Here is a 23,165-nt window from a genome sequence, read left to right on the forward strand (position 1 = left end):
TCTTGTAGCCACAGTATTTATATGGCTGGTCTGGATCAGTTTCGGTCAAGCCCCCAGAATGTTGATAGTATAGGTTTCAACAATGAAAATGTCATTGAATGTTAAGGGCAGACGTACAAGTTCCGTCTTTTGGAGATAAGCATTGCCTCGCACTTGCCACTTATCTGCCCAAGCCTAAATGGTATCCAGGTCTTGCTGCACATTCTGCTTCAGTTCCCGAGGAATCATGAATGGTGCTGAACATTGTGCAATCATTGCATTGCATTGCAAGTCACTGAAGCTGGTCTTCATTGGTAAACGTTTTACGAACCACACTATCTTTCAGACTAAAGCCAGTAATAAGGTCTACAGCTCCACAAACAATCCGATTATCCTAGACTCACCAACAGAGCTGTCATTCCCAACAACATACAACTGTGAGATTGGATTTTCAACACTTGTGGGGCTGTAAACAGGATGAAGACCCAGCTGAACATGGAGCCTGGCATTAGACTGAAGCTCTACAACTTGGAACCAGATGTTGCTTCATTGGTGTCTCGTCAAAAGCAGTATCATTCCTCCCTTCTGATAATTTTTTTTTGTGGTGGCATGCAAAAGCAGTTGGCGTAGGACAGGTAAGTTGTCTGCACAGCCTTTTGGTTTGTAAGTGGTCCGTGGATGGAAATGGTTGCGAACCACTGGTCGAGATCAGATGATTTATTTTGCCATAGATCCCCTTTTTGGGCTGTACTCTTGAGTTTTTTGGTTGTTTACGTTCATGGCATAAACGGGTATTTTGGTGCATTGATTGTTTATTGGAGAGTCGTGAACACAGCCCAGTCCATCTCGCGGACCCGCCTCCCATCCATTGACTCTGTCTACACCTCCGCTGCCTTGGGAAAGCGGGCAGCATAATCAAAGACTCCTGCCACCTGGGTTATTCTCTCTTCCAACTTCTTCCATCAGGCAGAAGATACAAAGGTCTGAGAACACGCACCAACAGATTCAAAAACAGCTTCTTCCTTGCTGTTACCAGACTCCTGAATGGCCCTCTAATGGACTGAACTGATCTCTCTATGCATTTTCTCTACTGTTGTAGCACTACACTCCGTATGTTTTACGCAATGTCTAGTCTAGATATTTACATTGTGTATCGTATGTCATGTGTTTTTCACGTATGGAACGATCTGTCTGGACTTTTCACTGTACCTCAATACACCTGACAATAAATCTAAATCTATTTATTCTAGTTTTGTACTGCACAGTAGTCTGTGAACTTTACTGAGCACAAGAGATTTTGAGTTCAAGTGTAGCAAAGTGTATTTGGTTTGCCTGTAGGTCCAGAGTGTATATAGTAGGGACTTCCGATTCTCTTCCAATATTGGTTGTGATCTTGTGCAATCTTCAGGATAAGCAATTTGAGCATGAAGTGGAGTCATAAGTTCTCTGGTCACTTAAGAACTGATTTTGGACTATTACTTTTCCTCAATTAGCTTCACTTTTAACAAACCTCAAACAGATACCTCAACTTCACTGTTGACCAAAATCAGTGCTGATACCAAGACTGAACAGAAGAAAATGTATTAAGATCTTTTTTCCCATTGTGGTAAAAATGGCTTCCTGTGCTTCATCATCATCTTTTGTTGGGTTATTTGTTTGTCACCTGATTAATATTGTCTCTTGGTATGACATCAAGCAATTTAGTTGTGACCTGTGTAGTCCAAGTTCCAGGACTCAACTCTACTGCTGCGTTTTGGCACAGCAGCATCCGCATTCAGTGAAACACTTGAATTTTGGCAACTTTTATTTATTTATTATTTAAAAAAATTAGAGTACCCAATTCATTTTTTCCCAATTAACGGGCAATTTAGCGTGGCCAATCCACCTAACCTTTCTTGGGGGCGTAACCCACCCAAACACGGGGAAAATGTGCAAACTCCACACGGACCCAGAGCTGGGATCAAACCTGGGACCTCGGCGCCGCGAGGCGGCATTGCTAACCACTGCACCACTATGCTTACCTGAATTTTGGCAACTTTTCTGAATAACATTTCTATCTCTTCAGAAAAAGAGGTAGCGATTTGCCATCGGAATTCCTTTGCTCTTAACTGAATATATTCTTCCAAGTTTTCCTCTAAGCATTTGGGCTAATTACCTGAACCAGTGTTGACAAATATAGACCCAAGATGTCAGGCTTGTCTTACACCATCCTGCCCTGCTACAGAGTCTCTTTAGCAATGGAAAAGATTTTACCTGACAATTTCCTTCCATTGAATGTGACTGACAGTTGATCATTCTGCATAGAGATCACTTTGTATGTTTTTCAAAAAATATTTGTATTCTCCTTTTCACGTTTTCTTCCAAATTTACACCCACCAACGATAAACAATAATCAGTAAAAAAAATATGTCAATTCCCATATAAATAACAATGATTCCATCCTCCCACCAAACCCCAAACATTAGCCCGCATGTTCACAGAAACAAATGACAGAAAGGAATCAGGAATCACCCATAGCCACCATTAACACACACAGCCCCCCCTCCTCCCAACCCTCCCACCCATCAACCCCACCTAATGTTCGATGTTATCCAGTTCTTGAAAGTGCATAATGAATAATGCCCATGAATTGTAGAACCCCTCCATCCTTCCCCTCAGTTCCAACTTAACCTTCTCAAGAGTCAAGAATTCCAACAGGTCCCTCCGCTATGCCAGGGCACTGGGTGGAGAGCAACCCTATCTGGATCCACCTTCGGGCGATCAACGAGGCGAAGGCTGCAACATCTGCCTCCGCACCCGTTTCCAACCCTGGCTGGTCCGACACCCTGAAAATGGCCTCCCGGGGGCCTGGGTCCAGTTTCACATGCACCACTTTAGAAGCGACCCTAAAAAGCTCCTTCCAGTAATCCTCCAACTTTGGTCAGGACCAAAACATATGAACGTGATTAGCCTAGCCCCCCCCCCCCCACCCCCCGCACCGTTCACACGCATCTTCTACTTCTTCAATCAATCGGCTCATCCTCGCCCTCGTGAGGTGTGCTCTGTATACCACCTTCAGCTGTATCAGCCCCAACCTTGCACACGAGATAGAGGTGTTCACTCTCCGGGGCACCTCACACCAGAACCCCTCCTCCATATCCTCTCCCAATCCCTTTCCAGTGGTGCCTTCTCCTCTTCCAAAATAGATCTGGAAACCGCCGACACTACGCCCTTCTCCAGTCCCCCTGTCGTCAGCACCTCCTCCAGCAATGTGGGGGCCGGCTCCACCGGGAAGCTCTGTATCTCCTTTCTGGCAAAATCTCGAACCTGCATGTATCTAAACATTTCCCCCTGCTCCAGCCCATACTTGGCTCCCAGCTCCTTCAATCCTGCAAACCGACCCCTAGGAAACAAACCTTTTAGTGTCTTCATCCCCTTCTCCTCCCATTTCCGAAAATTTCCATCCCACTTCCCTGGCTCAAATCTGGGGTTCCCCTGAATCGGCATTTCCCTTGACCCTGCCCTCAACCCGAAGTGTTGGCGAAACTGCCTCCAAATTCTCAATTAAGTTATTATTACCAGTCTCCCGGAGTATTTCCCCGGGGCCATCGGGAGCAGCGCTGTTGCTAGTGCTTTCAATCCCGACCCCTTGCACAAACTCCTCCATTCTGACCCACTGGGAATCAACCCCTCTGACCCAGCTCCGCACCTTCTCCACATTTGCCGCCCAGTAGTAATACATCAGATTCGGAAGACTCAAGTTCACTTTGTATGATAATAAAACATAAGATTTTAAAACCTAACATTTTCAACAATTCAAAAAGAAAGAAAACAGTCAATGCCTAATTTAATTTCAGAAGATAATGCTAGCAGATTGACTTAAAGGAATGCAATTCCTTATGTAAATCCTTGGCATTATATCCACTTGGAAAAGATAAGCTTACTCCGCTTGTGCAGGGACCATGGGCGGGATTCTCCCCTACCCGGCGGGGCGGGGGGTTCTGGCGTAATGAAGTGGCGGGAACCACTCTGGCATCGGGCCGCCCCAAAGGTGCGGAAGTCTCACCTTGAGTGGTTTGCGCTTCGCCGGCTGGCGGGAAAGGCCACGCCAGCCGGGGTCGAAAGGCCTTCGCCGGGCGACGCAGGAGCTTCAGCGGCTGCTGACGTCATCCCCGCGCATGCACAGGGGAGGGGATCTCTTCCGCCTCTGCCAGAGTGAAGGCCATGGCGAAGGCGGAAGAAAAAGAGTGGCCCCACGGCACAGGCCCGCCCGTGGATTGGTGGGCCCCGATCGCGCCACCGTGGCCCCCCCCCCCCCCCCACAGGGCCAGATCGCCCCGCCCCCCCCCCCCAAGGACCCCGGAGCCTGCCCGCGCCGCCTTGTCCCGCCGTTCAAAAGGTGGTTTAATCCACGCTGGCGGGACAGGCATTCCAGCAGCGGGACTTCGGCCCATCATGGGCCGGAGAATCGGTGGGGGTGGGCCCGCCGACCTGCGCAGCGCGATTCCCGCCCCCGCCGAATCTCTGTTGGCGGAGACTTCGGGACACGGCGGGGCGGGATTCACGCCAGCCCCCGGCAATTCTCCGACCCGGCGTGGGGTCGGAGAATCCCGCCCCATGTTCTTGGCTTGGGGTTAGATTTTCTGTCTGTTTTGTGCAGTTTGTATTTTTGCTTTATAAACTTGATTTTGATCTAATGATGCAGAGTAATGAGTGCTTCAGTAGTGTAGTGGTCCAAGCTAGCCAGAAAGATGTTAATTCTCAGACTCTCTGCCATCGGTTTAGTGCACTTCTTTGGAATGCATTTATTTGAACATGGCTGTTTGAAGGAATAAGAACGTATGTTCGATTATCAGCGAGAAGTTTGGCCTTCCTCATTCTTCGAACAAATTTCAGCATCCATACAGGGCTAGCAGTCTACCTACCCTTCATTTCTCCTTCTGTATGTAGGTTTTGGTGCTGTATTTTTGGGATCTGAATGCTGCTTCCTTCAATTCAAGAACAGTGGTGCATCTAGAACAAAGCATTACATAAGGTAAAATGTTGAAAGGTCTTTTTGACCGTTGAACCATGCACGGTAATCTTGAAAGGACAGTATTTGAATCTTTCTCATTGGAGAAAATCTTACTAAGGAGGAAATGTAGCCTCTGAGATGCGACTTTATAATTTTTTTGTGGGTTGCTCTTCCATTCTGTAAGTTTACCTCGGTGGGGGGGGAGGGGAGGGGTGGTTTGTTTCATGAATGAGTGAATGCTTCTCTTATAAATGCCATGGAAAAGACTATTCATTTTGCACCATTACATTTTAATAGATGCCAATGTGATGTGTTGTGCTGGAGTAAATTTGTTATGGTGACCTCCAACTCTGAAATTTAATTATATGCTGTTTGAAAGCACTGTCAGGGGCAGCACGGTAGCACAAGTGGATAGAACTGTGGCTTCACAGCTCCAGGGTCCCAGGTTCGATTCCCCGCTGGGTCACTGTCTGTGCGGAGTCTGCACGTTCTCCCCGTGTCTGCGTGGGCCTCCTCCGGGTGCTCCGGTTTCCTCCCACAGTCCAAAGACGTGCAGGTTAGGTGGATTGGTCATGCTAAATTGCCCTTAGTGTCCAAAAAGGTTAGGAGGGATTATTGGGTTACGGGGATAGGGTGGAAGTGAGGGCTTAAGTGGGTCGGTGCAGGCTCAATGGGCCGAATGGCCTCCTTCTGCATTGTATGTTCTATGTTCACTGATCCCTTGGTGGAGTGACGTTTCACAGGTGCTGGACATTTTTAGGTAACTAGTCTAAACAGTTGTTTTCTCCTGTGAGTGTTGTGTGGAGACTTTTAGAATTAGCTCACAGCTGAGCTTAATCTTGTGTTTATTTGGTGCAACACTACTCTTTCCTCCCCCCCCCCCCCCCATATTCTACCATGGCTCTGCTAGGATTAGGTTACTCAGCACAGAATAGGGGTCAAATTTTCTGAGTTTGATCGACTTAAATATTCTTTGACAAGGGTCTAGGCTAATTCAACATTCATGTTGGTCATGCTTGGAACATTGAATGTGGTTAATAGTCACCAGAAGTAAATAGGTTTTCTCTACCATAATAGGTACAAATTGCAGTGATCAAGTGAGATAGTCAGGAGAGAACTGCCAGCCTCTATATTGAGGTTCTGAGTTATCAGTTCTTTACAGATCTTTTTTGCTGGGTGATGAGCCAGAGTCACCTGCAAAATATCTTTGACATTTCAGACTCTACGTTTATGAATACATTATCACTTTTAATAAACTGCCGAATTTTGGATTTGTTGATAGATTCTGAGTGCATAGAAGATTTGTAAACCTACTTTGTCATAAATGCCTGAACACTTGTGTTATAAAGGTACTTTGCAGCTCTAAATAATTTAACTTTATTGCCCACCTGTTGAATCTCCAATGCCTCCTGTATCATAACTGAAGGGATCTCCACTGTCCCCTTGTAATGTAATTAAGGGAATCTACATTGGTCCCCTGTAATGTGACTGAGGGCATCACCACTGGTCCCCTGTAATGTATTTTGCATCTGTCTTCAGAGTACAAGCCACTAAAAGCACCCCAAGTATAGTATAAAGGAAGGGAGTGACTTAACAATCACGGTCACTGGAGAAAAAGTACTGGAAGATTAAAAGCTGATGAGTCACCTGGACCTGATGGCTGCATCCTAAGGTCTTAATAGAATTGGCTACTGTAATAGTGATTGCACTGGTTGTTATTTTGAAAGTTCCGATTCTGGAAAGGTCTCAGCGAATTGGACTACAGTAAACGTATCACCACTATCAAGAAAAGAGGGGGACAAAACGGGAAACTATGGGCTAGTTAGCCAAACATCTGTCATTGAGAAACTGCTGGAATTCAACATTTAGAACATCATAATGCAATCATGCACAGTCAGCATGTTTTTGTGGCGGGAAATCATGATTGATAAATGTAACCAGCAAAAGGGGAAAGCAGTGGGATTCGGTTAGGTGCCTCATAAAAGATACGAGAGAATTGGCTAACTAGCAGGAAACAGAATTGGAATAAATAGATAATTTTCAATTTGGCAAACTAATGAGTAGAGTGCCACAGGAAGTAGTGTTTACAATCTATGTCATTGACTTGGCTAAATGGATCAGGTCGTATTGTAGCCAAATTTGTTGACTACAAGATAAGTCGGGAAATAAATTGTGAGGAGGGTACAAAGAGCATGTAAAGGGATACAGGCCCATTAAATGAATGGGCAAAAAATTGGCAGATGGAGTATAATCTGGGAAATGCTAGGTTGTTCAATTTGGGAAGAGTGATAAAACAGAATATTATTTAAATAGAAAGCGACACTGCAGGATACCATTGCACAGATGGATCTAGACGCCCTTGTCCACAAATTCAAATAAGGTATGCATGCAAGTACAGCAAGTATTTAGGAAGACAAATGGAATATTGGCCTTTATTGCAATGGGGTTGGAGCATAAAAGTAGGGAAATCTTGGTAAAACTCAACATGGCATTTTCAAGACACATCTAGAGTACAGTTTTGGTTTCCTTGCTGAAAGAGGGATATACTTGTTTGCAACCCAATTTGGAAAAGATTCACTAGGCTGATTCCGGAATGAAAGTGACCTCTGAGGAAACTGCGCACGTTGGGCCTATACTGATCAGAGGTGAGACGAATGAGAGATCATCTCAATGAAACATATAGGGGTCCTGAGGGGATAATACAGGGTGTATACTTAGAGGATGTTGTAGTTGTCAGTAGTCTAGGTTTGTAATATTGGATATTAGAAATAAGGTACAGATTTAAGTGAGTTTGATTTGGTGCTTATGTGAAAGAAGGAGTAAAAACTCTAGTTAGATTCATGTTAACAGAGGTGTTTGCATGTACAGGAGATTTTTGTTTCAGTTCAAACTGTGCCTGAATTGTGTTTGGAGTTTAACACATGATAATAAACAAGAGCATTGTGGAAAGGATGACTAGTTGCTTAGCAACCAGGGGCACCATTAGGTAGGAAGACATTTTGAGTTTAGTTTTGGCTAAATTCATAACAAATAGAGCGCGCTCAGCCCTGTCAGAAGCAGAAGCAGGACAAAGCTGTAAAAAGCAGACTTCCAAAAAAAGTTCTGAAACTAGAGAATGAAAAGAGAAGTTTCCAGGAAGATTGAAATAAACAAGGAAAACAGAAACTGGAACAGAGTACTGTTCATTGAAGTTAAAGATAGAGCTGAAAAGTGAAGCAATTGTGAAGTTGGTAGCAAGAAGCCCAAGATGTCTGAAGTAATTCTAAGGTTGGTGATATCTTCTTATAGCCTGTGAAGCAATTGTGAAACCATTGATGATCTGACAGTTTGTGTGATAGGTTGAAAGCATGTGGCTATTCCAGACAAAAGGCTACTGAAAGAAGAGTTGTAAAACCAGGAGGTGGATCCTTGTTGAAAACAGCTGAGGGAAAGCATTGTTTGTCAGAAGATTTTAAAACATGTATTTTTGAGAGTGCAGTTTGGTATCTGGGGCGAATTTCAGAAGAAACCCACAGAAGATCGATTGAATGGCATCTGCATCGGTGTTGTCTGATCACAGATAGCCTGTGGGTTACAGGAACTGTGTTTACAGAAAAGTGTATAGCATTGACGAATGTGATATAAAATAGTTTAAATATATTAGTTACAGTAATGTAGATGTAGGCAGTCTAATTCTAGTGAGTTCACAGACAAAGGATTTCAGAAAGCATGGCAAGGAAGGGGGGAGGGGTGTCTGGTGAAGGAGGAGAAAAGGATGCTGGGTAATAAGAGGCCCAGGGTTAAGGAATGAGAAGTGAGCCAATTAGGATGTATGGCCAGGTCAGATGGGGGGGATATAGGATGACCTATGGGAATCGTGTATGTGTAACTTGATGCCATTTGAATGTATTTGTAGAGATTCCTTTGTCTCCAATAGCACTCGATTCGGAAGACCCAGGAGGCAGCTTGTGTTCTGGGTTTTTGTGAAGCGAGTCAGACTTGCAAGTTGGTTAAAAATAAATAATACTATGCCTACAAATCCATCTCGAGTTTTATTGAGGCCAGACTGATGGGTAAAGAATTCAATGTTTTGTCAGCATAAGATATTTTTGTAACCTGTGTTATCCTTAAAATATATGTGCATTGAGTGGGAGTGAAGGAGTATCGTATTGTAATCAAACTTTTCATGTTTAATAAATTGTTTTTTTGTTGTTAAAAGCTAATGGCAGTCCTGTGACTCTGTTCATTCACGTTTTCTTTAAAAACAGTAAGTTATGGCCTTTTGAGGCAGGGCTCTATTCTTGGACCTTCCCGTCCAATAGCAACATGAACTGGGATCGGAACACTAATTTCCCTTGAGAAGGTGGTGGTGAACCAACTTCTTGAAACGCTGCAGTCGATGTGGGACACCCTCATGGCTGTTACAAAGGCAATTCCAGGATTTAATCCAGCGACAGTGAAAGTACGGAAATATAGTTCCATGGCGACTGCATAAAGCACTTGGGGAGAATGGGATCAAAGGCTCTGGGGAGAAAGCAGGATTAGGCTAATGAGTTGGATGATCAGCCATGATCGTAATGAATTGCAGAACAGGCTCGAAGGGCCAAAAAACCTCCTGCTCCTATCTTCTTTGTATGTATCTATGTAAGCCAGAGGTGAGTTTACAAGGTGTAAAACATTGGGTGCTCAGCCACATTGGCCGAGTAGCCTGTGAATCAGGATGGTCAATGTATAAAGAAACCAATCTGGTGCCTAGACCATCCCAATTAGCAGGTTACTCACAAGAAGCCTGATTGTTTTTTGGAGGGGTTATTTTTGCTCCAGTAGAAATGGGAAATGTTGGAAATGTGCAGCATGTCTGGTGGCATTAGTTCAGAGAGAAACAGAGATCAGTAACCCTTCATCATAACTAAAGCAAATCGTGGACCGAAAGCATTGACTCTTTCTCTCTCCAAAGATGCCGTCTGGCCTGCTGAATATTTCTGTTTATATGATAGATTTCCAACATCTGCAGTACTTTGTTCTCCCACTTTATGCTCCATGCTGGGCATTTTGAGTGTGGGTAGTTTCAGAAGAAAATATTTAAATCTCAACGCAAAATCTATTTTTTCTGTTAACAAAGCCCACTTGTGTGGATCGAAAAAGCACATTGTTGCTTTAAAAAGGTGAATTAAAATCGGACATTGCGTGCCAATCAAGTATGTCACTGTTAGTTCAAGATATTCTCATTTCTACATAAGATTGTTGTTTGCGGTTCTTATGAGTTTCAAGTATTTTGATGTTGCTGTCTGGATAGTGCATTGGGCCAGCTTCACAGAAGCAGAGGTGGTTGCATAGTACAGGTTTTCTGTAATTTTCTGACAAAGCCATGGTTGTAAAATCTATTATACTGAAACCTGAGTTTTCAATGGCCTTTATAAACCGAGATATCGAGTAAAAAGCCAAGATGTTTTTGTAGACCTATATGAAAGAGTTTGCACCCACTGTGACTATGGTTCCAATTCAGGGCACTGAACGAGAGGGCAATTCAGTATCTGAGGAGTTGCGAATAGTGTTGAACATTTTGTAATCAGCAACAAACATTTTTTAAAATTCAATTACGGGTTATGGGTGTCGCTGGTTAGGCCAGCATTTGTTGCCCATCTCCATTCTATCCCCTTTTGTCCTTCAGAAGGTAGTGGTTAGTTGCCTTCTTTAAACGCTGCAGTCCTTGAAGTGTAGGTACACCCCACTGTGCTGTTAGGGCAGGAGTCCCAGGATGTTGCCCCAGCGACAGTGAAGGAATGTTTATGTATTTCCAAGTCAGGGTGGTGAGTGACTTGGAGGGGGACCTCCAGATGGTGAGGTTCCCAGGCATCTGCTGCTCTTATCCTTCTAGATGTAGTGGTCATGGGTTTGGAAGGTGCTGTCTAAGGAACCTTGGTGAGTTACTGCAGTACATCTTGTAGTGGTACACAAGGCTGCCAGTGTTCATTGGTGTTGGAGGATTTGAATGTTTGTGGAAGGGGGAGCAATCAAGCAGGCTGCTTTGTCCTGGATGATGTCGAGCTTCTTGTTGGAGCTGCACTCATCCAGGCAAGTCGAAAGCCTTTTAGATGGTGGACAGGCTTTGGCAGGTCATGAGGTGAATTACTCGCTCTAGGATTCCTAGCCTTTGACCTGCCCTGATAGCCACAGTATTAATATGGCTAGTCCAGTTCAGTTTCTGATCAATGGTAACCCCTAGGATGTTGATTTTTGGGGGATTCAGCGATGGTAATGCCTTTGAATGTCATGGGACGGTGGTTAGATCCTCTCTTGTAGGAGATGGTCATTGCCTGGCATTTGGCACGAATGTAACTTCCATTTGTCAGCCCAACCCTGGATATTGCCCAGGTCTTGCTGCATTTGGATATGGACAGCTTCATTATCTGAGGAGTCGCAGATGGTGTTGAACATTGTGCAGTCATCCGCAAACATCCCCACTTCTGACCTTATGATGGAGACAAGGTCATTGATGAAGCAGCTGAAGATGGTTGGGCCTCGGACATGGCCCTGAGGAACTCCTTCAGTGATGTCCTGGAGCTGAGATGATTGACCTTCAACCACCATACCATCTTCCTTTGTGCCAGGGATTACTCCAACCAGCGTTGGAGAGTTTCCCCCCCCTGCTTCCCATTGACTCTAGTTTAGCTAGGGCTCCTTGATGGCATACACGGTCAGATGCTGCCTGATATCAAGGACAGTCACTCTCGTCTCACCTCTGGCATTCAGCTCTTTTGTCTATGTTTGAACCTAGGCTGTAATGAGGTCAGAAGTTGAGTGACCCTGCTGTCACCCAAATTGAGCGTCCATGAGGTGTTTATTGCTGAGTAAATGCCACTTGATAGCACTGCTGATGATTCCTTCCATCACTTTGTTGATGGAGAGAAGACTGGTAGGGTGGTAATTCGCTGGGTTGGATTTGTCCTGTTTCTTGTGTACAGGGGACACCTGGGCAGTTTTCCAAATTGCCGGGTAGCTGCCAGTGTTGTAAGGTGTTCTGGAACAGCTTGGCTAGGGGTCCGGCAAGGTCTGGAGCACAAGTTTTCAGTACTGTTGCCGGGATATTGACAGGGCTTAGAGCCTTTGCACTATCCAGTGTCTTTAGCCGTTTCTTGATAACGTGTGGAGTGAATCATATTGACTGAAGACTGACATCTGTGATGCTGGGGACATCCGGAGGAGATCAAGATGGATCATCCACTCGGCACTTCTGGCTGCAGATTGTTGTGAATGCCTCAGCTTTGTCTTTTGCACATATGTGCTGGGCTCCTCCATCGAGAATGGCGATATTTGTGGAGCTTCCTTCAGTGAGGAGTTTAATTGTCCACTACCATTCACGGCTGAATGTGGCAGGACTACAGAGCTTCGTTCTGATGTGTTTGTTGTGAAATCGCTTGTTTCTGTCTATTACTTGCTGCTTATGCTCTTTGGCACGCAAGTAGTCCTGTGTTGTATCTTCACCAGGTTGACGCCTCCTTTTTCAGTATGTCTGATATTGCTCCTGGCATGCTGTCCTGCGCTCTTCATTGAACCAGGGTTGATCCCCTAGCTTGGTGGAATGGAGGATATGCCGGGCCATGAGGTTGCAGATTGTGGTTGAATGCAATTTTGCTGCTGCTGATGGCGCACATTGCCTCCTGGATGCCCAGTCTTGAGTTGCTAGATCTGTTCGAAGTCTATCCCATTTAGCACGGTGGTAGTGCCAACACTACACGGAGGGTTTCCTCAATGTGAAGACAAGACTTTGTCTCTATAAGGAGGTCACTTCTACCGATACTTTCATGGACAGGTGCATCTGCAACATGCAGATTGGTCAGGATGAGGTCAAGTATGTTTTTTTCCTCTTGGTTTCCTCACCATCTGCTGCTGTCCCAGTCTAGCAGCTATGTCCTTTGGAAGCCAGCCAGCTTGATCTGTGTTGGCACTACCGAGCCATTCTTGGTGATGGGCCCAGAGCTTATTCTGTGCCCTTGACACCCTCGGTGCTTCCTCGAAGTGGTGTTCAATATGGAGGAGTATGATTCATCAGCTCATGGTGCGCGGTACTTGGTAATCAGCAGTTGGTTTTGTTGCCCATGTTTAACCTGAAGTCCTGAGATTTCATGGTCCAGAGTCGGTGTTGAGGACCCCCTCCTGGCTGTATACCACTGTTCCGCCACCTCCGCTGGGTCTATCCTGCCAGTTAGACTGGACATACCCAGGAATGGTGAAAGTGATGTCTGGGTCATTGTATGGGCTAATTCTGTGAGTATGACTGTCAGGCTGTCACTTTTTTAAAAATAAATTTAGAGTGCCCAATTCATTTTTTCCAATTAAGGGGCAATTTAGCGTGGCCAATCCACCTAGCCTGCACATCTTTGGGTTGTAGGGGCCAAACCCATGCAAACACTGGGAGAATGCAAACTCCACAGTGACCTAGAGCCGGCATTGAACCTGGGACCTCAGCACCGTGAGACTGCAGTGCGACCACTGCACCACCGTGCTGCCCTCAGGCTGTTACTTAACTAGTCTGTGAGACAGCTCTCCCAACTTTGGCACAAGCCCCCAGATATTAGTAAGGAGGACTTTGCAGCATCGGCAGGGCTGGATTTGCCATTGTCATTTTCGGTGCCTGGTTCGATGCTGGGTGGGTCCATCCGGTTTCATTCCTTTTTTTGTGTTTTCATAGCAGTTGAGTGGCTTGCTAGGGCATTTAAGAGTCAACCACATGCTGTGGGTCTGAAGTCACATGTAGGTAAGGTTGGCAGATATACTTCGCTAAAGGACATTTGTGAGCCAGATGGATTTTTACGACAATCGACAATGGTTTCATGGTCATCATTAAACTTTTAATTCCAGATATTTTTTATTGAGTTGAAATTCCATCACCTGGCATGGTGGGATTCGACCCTGGGTCTCTGGATTGATTAGTTTAGCAACAGTACCACTATCCCACTGCATCCCTACTTCTATCCTAATGATGGACGGCAGATCATTACGGAAGCAGCTGAAGATGGTTGAATATGGGACACTACCCTGAGAAACCCCTGCAGTAATGTCCTGGGACTGAGATGATGGCCTCCAACAATCATAACCATCTTCCTTTATATTAGGAATGACCCCAACCAATGGAAAGCTTTCTCCCTGATTCCCATTTTACTCCAGTTTTTCCAAGGCTCCTTGATATCACAATCCATCAGATGCTGCATGGATGTCAAGGGAAGTCGCTCATACCTCTTGAGTCAGTTCCTTTGTCCATGTTCGTACCAAGGCTGTAATGAGGTCAAAAGTTGAGTGGCCTTGACTGAACCTAAACTAAGATAATTGCTGTGTAAAAAGTGTCACTTGATAGCACTGTCAACGAGCCCTTCCATCACTTTGCTAATAATTGAAAGGAGACAGATGGGGCAGTGATTGGCTGGATTAGATTTGACCTGTTTGTGGACAGGTCATAAATGGGCAGTTTTCTGCATTGTCACCGACTTGCCAGTGTTCTAGTTGTATTAGAACAGCTTGGCTGGTGGCATGGATAGTTTTGGAGCACAAGCCTTCAGTACTGCTTCTGGGCCTTTTGGACAATACTGAGATGTGCCATCCACTTGGACTCTCTGGCTGAACATATTTGCAAATACTTCAGTTTTGCCTTTGCATTGATACGCTGGGCTTCTCCATTATTGAGGGTGGGCATTTTTGTGGAGCCTACCTCTGGTTAGTTGTACAATTGTCCACCACCATTTATGACAGGATCTGGCAGGGTCACAGAGCTTTGATCTGATCCATTGGCTGTGGGATAGTTGAGTTCTTTCAGTTGCATGCTGGCTCCACTGTTTAGCATGAATATGGTCCTGGGTGTAACTTCACCAGGTTTATTATCTCAAGCTTAGCTCTTGCATCTAGGGACGCATAAAGCAGATAAAGCACTCCATTCTCTCCTGTCTCCATTGTTCTAACGTCGTTCCAGTGTCTTGACCAGCTGGAGATCTTACTGACAGTCTCGTCAATGCTTCATTTGTAGGTATGACTAATGCTTTCTTGGCATATTTGACTGCACTGTTCATTAAACCAGTTTGGTCCCTGGGCTTGGTATGTTGTTAAGGCCCATTGCTTTTGTGCTCAGACATTTCCTTTATCACATGGAATGAAGTGGATTGGCTGAAGATGGGCAACTGTGATGATGAAGAATGCAGGAGAAGGCTGAGATGGATCTTCTATTTCAGTTTCTGGCTGTAGGTGGCTGCAACCATTTGCTGTGGCCCAAGAAACATCTGAATGCTTAAAAATAAAGCCCAAATTAATTGATGGACCCCTTTACACCAGAATTGTGCAATTCAAATTGTTGACTAGCTACCGGTGAGACTATGGTGACACTTGTGTTAACCATGTAGACACATTTGTATCAAAATTGCTCCTCACAATTGGACGTGTATTTTGCAAATATATTCACGTAACAAACATCTACAAAACATCCTAGTTTGTATATTGTGAATGCTGAGATAAACATCAAATGAAGTGTGGGTGTTTTTCAACAAACATGATTGTCAATTTGTTTGTGCACAAAAATATTGTTTCTCTGTGTCTGCCTTTTTAATGTAGTTGTCATTAAGTTACTGTTTATTTACTTCTAGCTTTTACCTGCGAAGAAATTCTGGGAATCAGATGATTCAGCTAAAGAAGGCCGAAAAGGGATATTCATGGGGGATGAGTGGAGGGACACTGCATGGGGAGCATCTCGTAAGTGTCACTGTTATTGTCTTTTGAGTCAATAACATTTTACTTTTTTGTAGGATACATTTATGCTGCAGAAATCTAGCATAGAATGCTCAAAACTCACGTCAATTATGTGGATCCATTTGCTTCGTGTTCATATCATAGAATCATATCCCTACAGTGCAGAAGGAGGCCATTCGACCCATCAAATCTGCACCACCCCTCTGAAAAAGCACTCCACCCAAGCCCACTTCCCCGCCCTGTGCCAATAACCCTTTAACCTAACCTACACATCCCTGGATACTAAGGGGCACAATTTAACATTAACTTCAATATTTAAAATACAAAACACAATAGCCTCTTGTGACCATTTAAAAAGAAACTAACAAAGTTAAATAATTAAGCATATATTCAGTGACAATAAAACAAATGAATCACCTTTTCATAGACTGAAAGATTAAACAAATTGCAAACTTGTCTCAAACATTTGCACCCTTCTCTTTAATACTTGTTTCCGATTAGTGCACAACATACTTATTACTAGTACTCTTATGAGGTAACAGTATCAGAAATATTGCAAGGATTGTGGTCATGGCTCAGGTGGAAACTATAATTCAAGACTAAAGCTTTTTGTAGTGGAAAATCTCACTTTGAATAAGTTTGAATTCTTGCAGTTAGTGAGCCTCGATGTTTTGCTGGCTGCATTTATCTGGAATTGCTTATGCTAATTTGGAAGGCACACAAGCTACTGGAGAAGGTTTGATTTTTGGTTGGTAATTCTAACCCAATCTATTTAATAAATTACAATGTCTTTGATCTACTTTAAAGGAGATGCAGCATTTTTCTTTTACAAAGTTAGGTCAATCTTTTGGCTGTACTTCATAGACATGACATTATGACTCCATGGAGTTAGAAATGAGCTGATATAGTCTATACATATCAAAAGTATGTGTACGCCAGTGTTTTTCAAACTTTTTTTCTCAGGACCCACTTTTGTCAACCAGCTGATATTCGGGACCCATGCCGGCCGACCTTCACGACACACGCCATGTTCGCTTACCTTTATAAAAGGGGAACCTACTTGGTCCTCACGATCTCACTTGAATCAGGTTTAAAGGAGGAGAGGGCAATGCGCAAATCAAGTTCAGACCAGTTACATTGTGCCATATTGAAATCTATGAGAAAGGAAAATCCAACCATGCACCTGCAGGCCACCGTGAAGGACAATAGCAACAAAATGCGTGTTTTACTCAGAGCTGGATACTCCTGGGAGATGCTACACCAGAATGCTGACAGCCTCATGTGCTCTGTGATTTGGTGCCAAAAGCAAGCACCTGGAGGGTCCTTGATGTCAGGTGTACATGCAGGGTGCATGACTTGCTCTCTGCTGCCTTTTCTGGCCGGAAGACTCCACACAGCCTCATTTAGTTTCATTTAAAAGGTGACAGCAGCCGCCATTCTCAATGTAAAACTGGTAGCCGCTGTTTGGGCACTTCTCCCGTGTTCGGGTCCACTGCTTCAGATCGCTCCATTACCTTCCCAGCATCCACCCATGACCCACCCACGGATCACGACTTGCAGTTTGTAAAGTTCTGGTGTATGTTTCAAATAAGGGTTTGTCAATTTATATATAAGCTATTACAAAAATAATTCAAATTTGCACTCGAGCAAATATGATTCCAGTGGGGTATAATTAGCACAATGTGGAAACATTTCCAACAATAATGATAACTAGGAATGGTGCGAGATCAAGTAACTGATCATTGGGTAAGTCGATCAGGTTTTGCATTGCTGTAAATTTTTGAAAGAGCATATTTGAAACTGGGATGAATGCGAGTCAGGATACAACCCGGCCACTCTTGGAACAGGTTTGAACGTTGTGCAAACTGATGGGATATGGTTCATCCTTTTAACGGTCGGAATCTATTAAGGTAACATGGACAGCTTTGTTAAAAATGCTAGTGTTGTGCAGCACACAAAATAACTTCCAAGCAGAAGTATAAATATTTTATGAGTTGCTATCCTGAGATAATGGAAATACATTGTACTTTTCAGGGATGAGGATGGAGGGGGAGCATAAGAAATATATACACCATTTGATCAAGTATGGCATCAAGGAGCCCTAGCTAAACTGGAGTCAATGGAAATCAGGGAAACCTGTCCACTGGTTGGAGTCATACCTAGCACAAAGGAAGATCATTGTGGTTATTGGAGGTCAGTCATCTCATTCCTGGGACATCAATGCGGGAGTTGCTCAGTGTAGTTTCCTGGGCCCAACCATCTTCAGCTGCTTCATGAATGACCTTCCTTTCAACATAAGGTCAGATGTGGGGCTGTTTGCTGAAAATTGCACAGTGGAGAATGTTCACCATTTGAAACCCCTCAGACTCTGAAGCATTCCTCGTGCTAATACAGCAAGACCTGGACAATATCCAAGCTTGGGCTGACAAGTCGCAAGTGACATTCGTTTCATGTAAGTACCAAGCAATGACCACCTCCAATAAGAGAGAATCAAACCATTGCCCCATGACATCGAATGACATACCATCACTGAATCCCCCACTATCAACATCTTGGAGGTTGCCATTAATGAGAAACTGAACTGGGCCAATCATATAAATACTGTGGCTACAAGAACAGATCAGAGGCTAGGAATCCTGTGGCGAGTAACTCACTTCCTGACTGTCCATCACCCACAAGGCGCAAATTAGAAACGTGATGGAATACTCCTCGTTTTCCTGGATGAGTGAAGCTCCAACAACATTCAAGAAGTGTGACACCATTCAGGACAAAGCAGCCCGCTTAATTGGCACCCCTTCCACAAACATTCACTCCCTCCACCTCTGATGCACAGTAGCAGCAGTGTGTGCCATCCTCGAGGTGCTATGCAGGAACTCACCTAGGCTCCTTGGTAGGCACCTTCCAAACCCATGACGATTGCCACCTGGAAGGATGAGGGCAGCAGATACATGGGAACATCACCACCTGCAACTTCCCCTTCAAGTCATTCACCATCCTGGCTTGGAAATATGTTGCAGTTCCATCTGTCACTGGGTGAATATCATGGAACGCACGTCCTGCAGCACCGTGGAAGTACCTACATCACATGAACTGCAGTGATTCAAGAAGGGAGCTCGCCACCACCTTCTCAAGGACAATTAGGGCTGCGCAATAATTGCTGGCCTAGCCAGCAAAGCCCACATCCCGTAAAAATGAATTCTTCTCCTCTTTCCCCCCACCCCTTCTACCCTTTGCAAAATAAGTGACTTCCTGTGATGTAAAATCTACACATTCAATCTTTTTCAAGAATAACAATCTCAACATCTGCCTTTTACAACATAGAATTTACAGTGCAGAAGGAGGCCATTCGGCCCATTGAGTCTGCCCGGCCACACTCCTCCACCCTATTTCCGTAACCCAGTAACCCCACCTACCTTTTTGGATACTAAGGGCAATTTAGAATGGCCAACCCACCTAACCTGCACATCTTTGGACTGTGGGAGGAAACTGGAGCACCCAGAGGAAACCCACGCACACACCGGGAGAACATGCAGACTCCGCACAGACAGTGACCCAAGCTGGGAATCGAACCTGGGACCCTGGAGCTGTGAAGCAACTGTGATAACCACTATGCTATCATGCTGCCCTAAATCTACCTGATTCATAACTGCTGAACCGCTCCTCTTGCCGTTCTGTCTGTGTAAAGAAGTACTTCCTTTTCTGTTCTGGGTGATCCTTTTCTAGCCCTGTACCTGTACTACCTTGCACTGGGAATATTGTTTAAATTTATATTCTCAATCCTGTCGGGTATCTTGAGCACACTTGTCAGATTACTTCTGAATACAGTTACCTGTGAACTGTGTGGACGTGTGGCAGCAATACAGTCTGCATCATGTAGAGAATAAGCAGGTTGAGCATTGCAGAGAGAAATTTAAGGAAGCATTATTTTTGTGACATCTATCTTTGCAAACCAAAGTCATTCTCCTTTGATATTTCAACTCAGTTTTGTAATCCAGTTTTAAAATTTTAAAGTTACCTAAAATTATTGCAACATGAGAAATAGCCACCAGTTCTTTATGCACATTATCTAGCCTGAAGCTTTGATCGAGCCTGAAACTTCGAAGAAAGTATGTCTTCCATAACTTTCAAAGCAGAAGTATGCTATGCTCGCTTAGACAGCTTTACTCTTAAAATTTCACTTCATTCTTAATTGCCAGGTATTCAAAGTACATATGAGCTTATGGAGTAGGTATAGACCATTCTGGATTTCTCTGTTTTCTGATTATGACCTCCATTCTACTTTCCTGTCTAACCCCTCTAAACCTATTTCTCTCTTGGTAATCACAAATCTGTCTAACTTAGCCTCAAAAATATCCAATGATCCTGCCTTCACTGCTCTATTGGGAAGAGAATTCCACATTCTAATGACCCTTTAAAAAAAACTTTTTTAAAATTCTCATTGACATATTAAATGGAAGTCCCTTAATTTTAAATAGAGTCCCCTATTTCTCATCTCTGTCATAGGGGGAAACATCCTTTCAACATCCACCCTGTCAAGGCCCTCAGGATTTTACATGTTCCAATATGATCACCTCTTCTAAAGTGAAGTAGATACAGGCCCAAACTGTGCTGCCATTCCTCATAAAATAATCCTTTATTCCAGGAATCAGTTGAGTGAACTTTCTCTGAACTACTTCTAATGCATTTACATCCTTATTAAGTAAGGAAACCAAAACTCTACAGAGTATTCCAGATTTGGTTTCACCAACGCCTTGTAAAACTGTGGTAAAACTTCCCTACTTCTATGTTCTATTCCTCTTGCAATAAACAAACTACATCCCAGACTTACCAGAGCAGGTCAAAGGCTACGGCGGGTAATTCACCTTCTGACCTCCCAAAGCCTGTCCACCATCTACAAGGCATAAGTCAGGAGTGTAATGGAATATTCTCCACTGGCCTGGATGAATGCAGCTGCAGCTTCAACAATATTCAAGAAGCTCAACGTCATCCAGCTCAAAGAAGCCTGCTTGATTGCTCTCCCTTCCACAAACATTCAATCCCACCACTACCGATGAACAGTGGCAACTGTGTGTACCATCTACAAGATACACTTCAGGAACTCGCCAAGGTTCCTTAGGCAGCACCTTCCAAACCCAGGATAATTACCATCCAGAAGGACAGGGACAGCAGATACCTGGCAACCCCACCACCCAGAGGTTCCCCTCCATGTCACTCACCACCCCAAATTGGAAAAATATTGGCATTCCTTCACTGTCGCTGAGTCAAAATCACAGAACTCCCGAACAGCACAGTGGGTGTCCCTATACCTCAGGGACTACTACGGTTCAAGAAGACATCTTCTGATGGGCAACTAGGGATGGGCAATAAATGCTGGCCAAACCAGTGACGCCCATATCGTAAAATGAATTTTATAAGAACCTTCCCGAGTACTTGCTGTACCTGCGTGCCAGGTTTTTGTGATTCATGCAACAGGATACTGAGATCCCTAGTTATCTGCACCCTCTCCCTATTTTTAAAAAAAAATGTAAACTACCCAATTTGAAGGCCAAGGTTTCTTCAGGAGGCAAACCTGCAGGCGAAAGACCAGGCGAAGTTGAGAAAGGGGTGGATGGAATAGACATTTCATTCGGGATTCGATTCCAAATCGAAAGGGGTTGCGGTCTTATTTAACGGACGGGACAGTGGCACAGTGATTAGCATTGCTGTCTCAAACCCGGGTTTGATTCTGACCTCTGGTGACTGTGAAGTTTGCACATTCACCCCATAATCTGCATGGGATTCCTCCAGGTCCTCAGTTTCCTCCCACAGTCCAAAGATGTGCAGGTTAGGTGGAATGGCCATGATAAATTGCCCCTAAGTGTCCAAAGGTTGGGTGGTGTTACAGGAAAGGACGAGCGATTGGGTGCTCTTTCAAAGCATTGGTGCAAACATGATGGACCGGATGGCCTCCTCCTGCACTGTAGGGATTCTATGATTTAGTAAGAGGGTCACATTTGAGGCTGCCAGGTTTGTGCGGGAATCGGGTGATCGGTTGTGCTCGTAAACATTTATGTGCCTAATGGGATGATGTGGATTTCGTTAAGCGGATAGTGGCAGGCATCCTGGACCTAGACTCGCATAAATTAATAATGAGGGCGGGTGTCGGGAGGGTCACGGAGCCGTTCGTCGCGGCGCTCCCGATCGTGCAAATCCACGCGCAATAGCCGCAGCAGCGGGCTTTTAATAATGGCGACCTCATGCGGCCTTCAAAATGGCCACAAACATATTTTTAAAAAATGCGGCCGCACTGCGCATGCGTGCCCGCTCATCGGTGCGCATGCGTAGAGCTTTGCACATGCGCACCGATGAGCGGGCACGCATGTGCAGTGCGGCCGCATTTTTAAAAATCTGGTCGCAGCTTTTTTGAAGGCCGTTCGCTGCCGGCATTGTTAAAAACCGGCAGCAAAAAGTTCAGAGAGTAATGTGATTGGTTGCTTTCTGAACTTTGATGCTGATGAAGTGGAAGTCTCTTACTCCAAGAATGGCGAGTTATTCAACGATGGTTTCTCTGCAGCTGTAACTTCAACCAAGAGATGTCAACTTTTTTAATCTTGATTTTTAAACTTTCCCAAAACAAAGTGCCTGCAGGTCGTATTTGGAAGCTTTATCTATTAATTGATTTTTAAGTGTCTTTTATTTTTTTACATTTTTAATTGTAATGTTTAGGTGAAATGTGGTGAACCTCCAATTTCTAGAGGATGAAAACATTTTCAGTTTCTGCATTTTTTTTCCTGTAAAATTTTATCAAATAAACCCCCCCCCCCTGAACTTGTGGGGAAAGAAAGCCGAATGCTGCAATTGTTGCCCGTGAATTTGCGCAATCGGAGGCGCAGAAGATTTTTTTTTAAAAAATCTATGTAATCTTCCTGCCTGAAGGGAGGCAGAGAGCAGGTCACACCCCTCGAAATTGACATCATGTACTTTGGGCGCAATTGCGATTCCTCCATTTTATCAGCAGCAAACGAGGTAAAAGAAAATGGTGGGTCGCGAAGGTTGGCCTGCGAGGGCCGCGAATGTTGGCCGGGGTGGGCCGCGAAGGTCGGCCGGCGTGGGTGGCGAAGGTCGGCCGGCGTGGGTGGCGAAGGTCGGCCGGCGTGGGTGGCGAAGGTCGGCCGGCGTGGGTGGCGAAGGTCGGCCGGCGTGGGTGGTGAAGGCCGGCCGGCGTGGGTGGCGGAGGTCGGCCGGCGTGGGTGGCAGAGGTCGGCCGGCGTGTTTCGCGAAGGTCAGCCGGTTGGTAAAAATGGGATCCCGGAAAAAAAGTTTGAAAAACACTGTTAGACGATTATTGAATGTGGTCATGACACTGTTGAAAGGTAGGGTGCTGGAGATTATTGTGTCCACGGATGCAGAGACGGCGTTTGATAGGGTAGAGTGGAGGTATTTATTCGAGTTTGGGCCTGCGTTTATCTCATGGCTGCAGTTATATGCCTTCCCCCTCTCCTCT

The 23,165-nt window shown here is 44.7% G+C and overlaps 1 protein-coding gene across 4 annotated transcripts in view; it reads left to right on the top strand.

The window, feature by feature from the left end:
* Positions 1–23,165, top strand: part of LOC140410600 (pumilio homolog 2-like) — a 178,300-nt gene that overhangs the window by 52,211 nt on the left and 102,924 nt on the right. For all 4 annotated transcript variants that reach the window (XM_072498884.1, XM_072498885.1, XM_072498887.1 and 1 more), the window contains exon 3: positions 15,580–15,685. In XM_072498884.1, the coding sequence (XP_072354985.1) occupies positions 15,580–15,685 (106 nt within the window). The remainder of the gene's footprint in view (positions 1–15,579; positions 15,686–23,165) is intronic.

This window comes from Scyliorhinus torazame, chromosome 4, assembly GCF_047496885.1.
Source record: "Scyliorhinus torazame isolate Kashiwa2021f chromosome 4, sScyTor2.1, whole genome shotgun sequence".
Lineage (NCBI taxonomy): Eukaryota > Metazoa > Chordata > Chondrichthyes > Carcharhiniformes > Scyliorhinidae > Scyliorhinus > Scyliorhinus torazame.